Genomic DNA, 10,100 nt, shown 5'->3' with positions numbered 1-10,100 from the left:
CACTACAGAAAATGGGCTAAAAGTGTTAAAAACCGAACTTCTCCTTTAAGTAGTTTTTGGAGCACATAGTTTTTCACTTTTACCTGAGTAAAGAATTCAAATTAATACTTCAACTTTTACCAGTGTTTTTAAACTGCAGTATCTATACTTCGACTTAAGTAAGAAATGTGTGTAGTTTTGACACCACTGTACTTTATGGAAAAAGTCTAATCTGGAAAAGACAGTTGTTGGTTGTCTCCTGTATGGGGAAACTAGCTGTATTCATTAATCAGGTTGGATTTGTATATCCTCAATTTTGTCCAGAGTACAGGTGACAGTGCAAACTTGGTTATGCACCGAAATTGCAACAGCTGACAATGTTTGAAATAGATTTACAAAAGGATTTTAGAAAAGCATAACACTGTTGTTTCCTAGTTTACCAGCCATGAGAGGCAGAGCAACAACATTTCTGTTTTTCTAAGCATCTCTAAGAAAGAGTAATCAACAAACTTCATTGACTATGTTTGAAGTGCTGTATAATCAAAATAATTTTTGAGAAAACTATATTATAGACTTGTTTTAAAAAGCATTAGAGCCTCCTCCTTCGAGGAGTTTATCCTTTAGTCATAACGCATGCTACAAAGTCCTAGAGTTCCATTTGGGTTTTGTTTGACTACACCATATTTCCAAACTTTTCATAATTTTGTACAGCAGAAGTTAAATGGACGTCATCATACATTTTTCTCCAGTGGTGCCTAAAATAATGAGTTTGGCAGAGATAATAGAGGTTGACTGCAATACTAGTAGTTTACGTGGAAGAAACTTTTCATGTTACTTCTAGGTACTTGCAAGTAGGCAACTCTCCCGATTCTAATTTTGACACATCAGAAGATTTGTTTCTTATCAAGGGTTTTATGTACAATTTGTGTAAATTTAATGCAAATTGTTAAAATAAAATAAAAATATTTAGTAAAAAAAAATTAAAGAGTTTAATAATGATTACTAGCGTTCTGAACAGAGGTTTCGCATGGTCTTACAAATTTACTAAAATGCACATACCCTGCATACATTACATGAAATGATTTGCATTTGTAACATTAATCTAACACAGACTATTTTAAATTACGGCAAAGATGAATTAAGTAAAACTCCATCTGATTGCAATAACTTTTATAAGAATAAATGAAAAATTAAAGTTTCAGCAAATAGAAAAAGGCAGAAGAAGGTGGTATTTAAGAAGAAATGTCTTCAAAAGAGAAAATGCTGGATCAATGACGATATATCTGTATCTTAAATATTTAGGTGATGAAGACCTGAGCCCTCCCAGAAGGTTGAAGTTTTCTAAAAGAAAGGTTGCTGCAAATGGAAAATAAAATGACACCTTATTTTCCGTTCATTCTGCTTCATCTGCTTCCAATTTTCGCCTTTGGACATGATGGTTGTCCCAGCCTCCCGCAGAAGGGTTAGTGTCCTCTGTCACTGGAAAAAATTTTAATCAGTTAAGATGGGGGTTCTTTTTGCCTGATCTTATCTTCTCTTACCAGGTCTCACTTGCTACAATGATTACAGTCATAACATAACCTGCATTTGGAAAAGCTCACCTATCACAGATCAAATGAATCAAATCTGCTCAATATATGCAAAAAATATACAACATTACAAATCTTATTATGGGTAAGAAACACTGCAGAAATGTTTGCCAAATTGTACATAGAACAATAAAACAATAAATGCAAGATTCTATCTTTTCTCCTCAGTTCAAATGCCTCCTGTAAACTACTTCCTTATGACCGCAACAGACCAGACTTATTAAAGTGCTCATTGATTTTCGATGGAACCTACCTGGTAAGAATTAATGTTCAATTGATGCTATGATATATTTAATACCTTCACAAATTTAAATACATTTTTAGATTTAATAAGAACAGCTTAAAGGTATGGAGGAGGATCTTTCATTTGTGGGTGGATCATCTAAATAAGTGGTCCTCCTAATTGTCAGTCACTCGGGTGAATGTTTACGTAAGGCCGCCCTACGTATGTGCTTGTCCCTTTAGTTATCTTTTTCTTCGCATGTGCACTTTCAGACCTATATGTGTGGTGAGCTACGGTTCCAGACAGTCATCGAAGCTCACCTTTCTCACTGCAGTTCTTTAAAATGGCTGAACAGTCAGTTAACTCGGTTTGCTACAAAGTCTAATACAGTATATAGTCCCAGCTCTATGTAGTGATTAAGAGATTTAGGTGTTAGGGTGGATGATCAGGCACATCAAGCTTCTATGAGCAATGAGAACAGCACCTTTTAAACAGCACGTGCATTAGGAGAAATGGGCTTGTGCATGCTCCCGGGCGTGCGTTTTATTTTTTTAAGTGGAGAGGGCAGGTTTTTTAAGAAAATATGCAAAATTCCTCCACAATACCTTTAATATTAAAGGTGCAGGTAAGCTGCATAAGGACCTACACAGAATTTGTTTGTTTTTTGTCTTATCTCTACCTGCTCACTTATGAGCTCTAAATTTCGCTTAACCAGAGGCAATTTCATAGATAACATGACTAGGGTTGGGAATTGATAAGATTTTGACGATTCCAATTCCCTTATTGATTCTGTGAAATCTGGGGCATTCTATTTCTGCCTGCCTCGGCAAAAACATAAGGCACTGAATGGGAGCTGCCAGCCTCTAAGCCAGCCAGGATACCCGTCTCGTCACAGTCATCTAAATCTAATGGAGGAGGCATCCCTTTAATGAAAAAGCATTACTGTACAATTTTGGGAAATAAACTCATCTCCCCCTGATTTAAATAAACAAGCGTCACCTTCCTCTCGCTCCCTGAACTGCAGAGCAACTTCGTAAGACAAGGCAAGGCAAGGCAAATTTATTTGAATAGCACAATTCAGTACAAAGACAATGCAAAGTGCTCTACATGAAGATAAAACAGAATCAAAGCAAGTAGGAATAAATAAATAAATAAATAAAATAAAATAAAAAAAAGCAGAAACAAAAAAGAATATTAAAAACAGTTGGACTAAAGAAAATATGTTTTAGTTGAACTGTTTAACTTGAACAGTCAAAGGCAATCCTAAACAAATGTGTTTTTAGTGTTGATTTAAAGGAACTCAGGCTTTCCGCACTTTTACAGTTTTCTGGAAGTTTGTTTCAGATAAGTGGAACATAGGAACTAAATGCTGCTTCTCCATGTTTAGTTCTGGTTCTAGATATGCAGAGCAGGCTGGAGCCAGAAGACCTGAGTGGTCTGGAGGGTTGATACACTGATAGCAAGTCTGTGATGTATTTAGGTGCTAAGCCATTCAGAGATTTATAGACTAACAGAAGTATTTTAAAGTCTATTCTCTGAGATACAGGGAGCCAGTGTAAGGACTTTAGAACTGGGGATGATGTGCTCTACTTTCTTAGTCTTAGTGAGGACACGGGCAGCAGCGTTCTGGATCAGCTGCAGCTGTCTGATCCACTTTTTAGGCAGACCTGTGAAAACACTGTTGCAGTAATCAATTCAACTAAAAATAAACGCATGGATTAGTTTTTCCAGATCATGCTGAGACATTAGTCCTTTAATCCTGGAAATGTTCTTCAGGTGATAGAAAGCCGACCTTCTAATTGTCTTTAAATGCTTTTGGAGGTTCAAGTCTGAATCTAGTACTACTGTACACCTAGATTTCGGGCCTGATCAGTGGTTACTAGCTGAAGCGACTGAAGCTGTGTGCTAACTTTAGATCCCTCCTTTATTGGTCCAAAGAGTATTACTTCAGTTTTGTTTTTATTCAGTTGAAGAAAATTGTGGCACATCCAGGCATTGATTTCTTCTAAGCATTTCCTCAGTGCTTGAATTGGTTCATAGTCACCTGGTGACATGGTGATGTAAAGCTGTGTGTCGTCAGCATAGTTATGGTAGCTGATGTTGTTGTTTTTTATTAACTGAGCCAGAGGGAGCATGTAGATATTGAATAGGAGGGGACCCAGGATGGAGCCTTGGGGAACCCCACATGTGATTTTTGTCATCTCTGATGTAAAGTTGCCTACTGACACAAAAAAGTCCCTGTCCTTTAAGTAGGATTTAAACCAGTTGAGAGCTGTACCAGAGAGGCCGACCCAGTTTTCCAGGCGTTCTAACAGGATGGAGTGATCAACAGTATCGAATGCTGTACTGAGGTCCAATAGTACCAGCACTGTGGTTCTTCCACAGTCTGTATTTATACGGATGTCATTCAACTCGGCCAGTTTTCTTTGTATACTGCTCCACTTCTGAAAGCAAAACCTTTTGGGCTCATTTTGGCATCAAGACAGTTATTCTTATTGCCACACTGCCAGACAGGATGTTAAAAAACAAAAAAAACAAAAACATAACTTTGTATACCTTGCAGCCTATGGTGATCCTCATTCGTACATGTGGATAAAGTTGTTTGGCACTTATTGCATTTATCTACAGTAAAAATGATCAGAAAGGACAGAGGGTGGAGAGAGAAGTGGGAGGTTTGTAGCAGATGGCCAGAAAATGGAAGTTAAACCCAGAAAAGCAGCTTCTAAGACCTTCTTTATATTTATAAAACTCGTCCACGTACGTTGATCGATAAAAATATGACAGTACTTGCTGTATCTCCTTTTGTGTGTAGTGAGGGGAACTTTGATACAGGTTTAGTTTCACTTGGTGAACAAATAAAATCTGAATATTTTGGAGATTTTAAGATTAACAATTGAGATAATTTTTTCAATAATCTTTTCTCAAATTGATTTTTTATTTTTATTTTTTAGTTTCAGTCATATAGTAACATATTCTTGAATGTGAGCTGTTCCCCTTCAAATCAAAGTGAAATCCTCAATTACAAGCCCGCGTGTCATGGTAAGTCGGAATAGTCATCCCAAGCAATTTTTTGCATGACCTGGTGATCATCTGACATTGTCTTACAGTAAGGGTGAATCCTCCTCAAAAGCCTGAAGTCAACTTTACCAAAGTGTCCTGGTTCACCCAAGTTGCAGAACATTTTATGATTGAACATTACAGCTCACAGCTGCAGTGGAAACAAAAGGAACAGATTTGGAGTGTAAGGTTTTTATTAATAGCAAAGTTCAAACAAGCTTTTAGTATGTGGTATGAAAGGCTGTTAACTTTCTTCCTTTTTGTATTCTTGTTTGGAAGGACCGCCAGACCAAAAATGTTAAGTGCAAATTTGAATGTGAGGCAACACTGGTGCAAGACTGGCTGGTGCAACGGGAGACATATGAGGCCCGTGTTCGTGTGATGTCCCAGACTCCTTACGAGGGAACCTGGAGTGACTGGAGCCCCACTGTGACTTGGGTACCACTTGTGGGAAGAACCAGGCTAGGATCAGGTAAAATGTAGGCTAGTTGTAACTTTTTAGAGATATGCTTTTAAACTGTTTTATAGGACTGTGTTGTGTAAGTAAAAAAAACATGAAAATCAAGAAAATGAAGACAAATATGTTGCATTTGAATTTGGATTGACAGTACTTGCACTGTTCTGCGTTGTTTAGGAAATGATGTGGGTGTTTTGAACTGGTCTATTTTGGGCATGGCACTGTTTGGTTTGCTGTTGCTTCCTGGCGTATGCTTCACAGTTTTGAAAAGCACCTGGTATGTAACAGAAGAAAGACGTCTTTTACTTGATCAAACATGACAGGCAAATTTCTATACATTCATGTAAATTTATTGTCTGTTTAGTTCCAGGGTCTACTTTGAGAAGATTATTGGTTCACCTCTACCCAATCCTGCAAAATCAGCACAATTTAATGTAATTTTTTCAATTTCTTCTTTTCTTCTTTTTTTTTTGCGACACCAGTCTTTCGCAGGGCAACACAGGAACTCACAGAGACATTCAGAATCAAACACTCATGCACACATGTTCACACCTAAGGAGAGTTTATAGATGCCTCAACCTAACAGTCATGTTTAGTGACTGGAATGCCCAGAGAGAACTCATACATGCATGGGGAGAACATGAACGCTGAACTCTGAGCCGAGAATCGAAGCCAGAACCTTCTTGCTGCAAGGCAACAGTACCACAAACTGCGCCACAGTGCAGGTCATAAGAACAAAAAATATTACGTAAAGAAGCATTAGGTAATACATTTAGTGTAAAATTAATCAAAAAATATGCTCAGTTAAACGGCGGTTTGTTTTTCTCCTTTTTATTGTATGGTTAGGAACTACTTTGGTGTTCAGTGTGTTGCCCATGTTTATTTCCTGGTTCATATCATCATATCATGCGAGTTCCCAGGGTCACCATGAAAGAGGCTAGCACTGTCAGTAAACAGAGAGGTTTGTAGCTTGACCCAAAATGCAGCGGCAGAGATGATTTCTTGTAGATCTATTGCTGCCAAAGTTTAAGTCCAAAATTAAACATGTGAAACATGGGAACCAGATTAAAGTTAACAGGAGGTGAGTGACTGGAACTGATGAAGACATGACATTATGATGATGATCCAGCAAAGACAAACTGAAGGGTAAATATAAACTGAGCCAGAGCCTAACATGACAAAGATTGTAGTAATGATCTGAGTGGGAACAGGTGTGCAGAGAAAGAACTAGAAGAAAACCAATGGGAAGGAAGTTGACACTAGGGGGCAATGGAGAGTAACTGCTAAATGTAACCTAAACATTACTAAAAACAATTAGCGACAAAAATAAAACTAGAACAAAGACTAAGGACTAAGGTATTTCATTTTGGCAAAAGAGGAGTCGCCTGCAATCATGGAATCCAGCAAGAGAAGCAAACCATTAACAGTCTAAACAAAAACTAGAGAGTCTCTGGATCCTTCAAAAGTATTTAAACAGCAATTTACTGTCGATTCTTTAGCTTCTATTGAATTTAACTGCACTAAATATTTTATTGAAACAGTAAGGGTGATAATTATTATTATTTATTGTTCCTTTAAATGTGATCAGTAAAATTACATTAGTCTTTAACGTCACATGAGAGGTAAACATACCTCACATGTTTTAAAAGGTTTACTGTAAGCAAAATGATTTGAGAAAAAAATGTTGGAAGACTAAAAATGAATAAACATTGAATTGAGATATAAAAGAATGACTTAATGAATAATGCATAAATTAACAAAGAATCATTTATGTTCTGAAAAACCTTTTAAAAAAATAGTGTGTTTTAATCAAATTATTTTTATATATTAGAACTTTCTTATTGTTTAAAGGTTTATTGTATTTTCTTATACTTTACATCAATTAGACGGCAAAAGATTGAGGGGAGAATGTAAAGGGTTGGGCAGTGACTCTGGTATGTGTGTACAGAGCTCAGCCTGGGGGACCTGCTTATGCTGCTCCCCATGCTTCAAAGTCAGACAATCTGAGAACTTATTGTGAAGGATCGATTATTGGAGACAATTTGGAAAAAGATATGTACCGGTATTAAAAATGTGGTGGACTCAAAATTTCCCACAATGCAACTTGAAAAGTACTGATTATCCATGGTCACTAGACGAGCAGATATATCCCAGAATGCTTTGCGTGGAGAGCTCTCCCCATCTTTGTTATTAGCGGCGGCTAATAGCAAAGATGGTGTAGGCACTGTGCGGGGAGGTGGAGTCACATGACTAATTGACAGCGAAAAGTAGTGATCATCTGTCTGAACAGTAAGTTAACTGAGTTATCTATGTAGTCCCCACTCTTTAAACAGTGATTGATGGATCTAGGGGTTAAGTCAGATGATTGGACATAGCCACAGTAACATTAAAACATCCATATTTCTAATGACTGTTTGAATTCTGCATGTTTAAATAAAAAAGTTCAAAATTTTAAAAAGCCACTTTTTGTGCTACATTAATAATCAGCTCACAAAGTCAAACTTATGTCAAAAGTCAAACAAAGACAAACTTATCCAGAGAACGCATATAAACATGAATCAGACTATTGCAAAATTAAGCTTAAAATACATAAATGGAAAATCTGAAGTGGGCAAAACTGATCGTTTATCTTTATTTAGGGTCATAAAATCTTTTCTAATTATTTAACATTCTTATATCTTCTCTCACTAACCCACCCCCCATTTTTTTTCCACAGACTTGGTTGAATCCATACTTCTCCAGTGAATCCTACCATTCCTTCTTGAAATCAGTGGATATTGTACCTGTTGAAATATTTTCTGTTGTAGATGATATCATACTTTACAACCCAGAAGTTAAAAAGATGCCAGACAACAACACATATGAGTCTAGTTGCTCCAGCTTCTCCAACCCCGGCTATTCTCATTTTTGCAGTGCTTCTCCTGGGTTTCCTTTTAGTCCTGGGAGTCTTGGGCGCAGCGCTGTTGATGCTTCCTACATGAATGTCTCTGTTCAAGAAGAAGAGAAAAATAAAAAACAGGACTGTGATGTGACAAAGAAAAAACAGGAAATGGTTAAGCTACTTCTGATGGGCAGAGTTAACAGTGAAGCATTGGGTATTTCTGACTATAAGAATGTTTACAAGCTTCAGGCTGAGCCCCAAAGGCTCCACAGTACAGACTCAGGCATGAGCAGTTATGAAGAGAACAGCCAGTGGATCATGGAGGGAGACAGTATCCATGTTATTGAAGGAGATGACGAGAGAGATCAGTGTATACCAGAGGACAACGAAGGTAATGAGGCAAAATCCGATGTTCAGAAGTTGTTCGAAGGCAGTGTGGGCTTTTTGGACAAAAGCTCTGTTATTTCACCTTACAAGGTGATCCCAATTATTAACGCTAAGAATAAAGACCTCCACCGGCTCTACAGTGTAGATTCAGGCATGAGTAGTTTTGAGGAAGTCAGTCAAGATAGCATAGAGGAAAATAGTATTTTAGAGATGGAAGAACACGATGAGGGAGCACTGAGCGGGGAAAGAGAGAAGGAAGAGGTTCAGAAGTTGTTTGAAGGACATAAATCTCCACAGTTTGTGTCACATTAAAACAATGTCCCAGTGATGTACAGTGAAGTCCTGAGTTTCCAAGCCTGGATTTAGGAATTAGCAGGGTAGAGGAGGAGAGTCTGGAGAACAGCATGGAGAAGGTTGATTAGCCCACCAAAAATTCTTGCTTCTTGTTCCCTCTATTTCCACCCACTGTCTTGGTGAACCCTTTAGTATCTTTGTCTCACCACCAATTAAACATCTCAGTCACAGCTGGATTAAATTATGCCACCACTTCATAGCAGTGACATATTTAAGTAGATTATTCTAGCGTTAGATAGCACTGAGCATCCGCCTTTAGATGATCGTTACAGGCCGGTAAAACAGCAAAAATAACCAGAGGTATAGGTGTTTGTGCATAAGTTTCCATCTACATATGGCAAAACAGGGCATGCACGATTAATCACTGGTTTCATTATTGTATAGAGGACGTCCTCTTACGTAGTTTAGACCACACTGGAAGTTATGATAATTTATTGATGCAGGTTAATTGACAACTTCCTCCACATCATTCTACCTAGTGCCGCTAAGGGCATTTTGCTAACAAGTATGAGGCATCTTGCTAAAAACAAACAGGAAATCACAGGTTTAGTTGTACTCCACTATAATGTGGGCTCAGTTTGAGTGACACCACAGAACTACCATACCTCCTGAGAGTCAATCAAAGTCAAGGAAATGCTTTCAAAGGTGGGGTAACGTGCAGCTCAGGGGACCTGCCTACTCTTATGCCAATAAACAGGCTGCGCCTACTCACCACAGGAAGGTGTCAGCTCCCCCTGCGTAGGGTTAAGCGGCCACATGAACAAAACCCTTTACAAGACATATAGGGGAACTCTGAAATTTCACAATGTGCTTTTGTTTTTTCAATATTATACTTGCAAATTCACAACCAATCTGCTGCTAATGTTTTCTTTCTAAAAAAACAAAAAAGAAAAACAGAATATAGCTTATGAAAAAATATACAGAAAAAAAAAGATAGACGACAGAACACAAGCTATGTTTACATGCAGAAAATGTTACAATCAAACTAAAATTCCTCCAGACAAAAAAAATATGTTGGCTTGAAACATTCATGGACAAAAGTAATCAGAATAAAAATATATACATTAACATGTCAATTGAAATATTCTGAAAGTGGAAATATGTCACGTTGACACGGAGTGCTCAGGCACTCAGGCGTGATTTAGTCAGAATAACTTGATCTTCAGGATTGGA

At 37.6% G+C, this 10,100-nt stretch overlaps 1 protein-coding gene across 1 annotated transcript; it reads left to right on the top strand.

The window, feature by feature from the left end:
• Positions 1 to 1,746: 1,746 nt before the first annotated feature.
• On the top strand, positions 1,747 to 9,861 carry LOC107084271. Its single transcript, XM_015374029.1, has 7 exons — positions 1,747 to 1,824; positions 4,743 to 4,830; positions 4,899 to 5,032; positions 5,128 to 5,320; positions 5,483 to 5,582; positions 5,670 to 5,739; positions 8,022 to 9,861. The coding sequence occupies exons 3-7, from the start codon at positions 4,976 to 4,978 to the stop codon at positions 8,883 to 8,885; spliced, it is 1,284 nt and encodes a 427-aa protein (XP_015229515.1). The 5' UTR covers positions 1,747 to 1,824; positions 4,743 to 4,830; positions 4,899 to 4,975; the 3' UTR covers positions 8,886 to 9,861.
• The last annotated feature ends 239 nt before the right edge of the window (positions 9,862 to 10,100 follow it).

This window comes from Cyprinodon variegatus, unplaced genomic scaffold, assembly GCF_000732505.1.
Source record: "Cyprinodon variegatus isolate N-32 unplaced genomic scaffold, C_variegatus-1.0 Scaffold96, whole genome shotgun sequence".
Lineage (NCBI taxonomy): Eukaryota > Metazoa > Chordata > Actinopteri > Cyprinodontiformes > Cyprinodontidae > Cyprinodon > Cyprinodon variegatus.
Note: the sequence above shows the minus strand (reverse complement) of the source record. Positions and strands in the feature narration are given on the sequence as shown.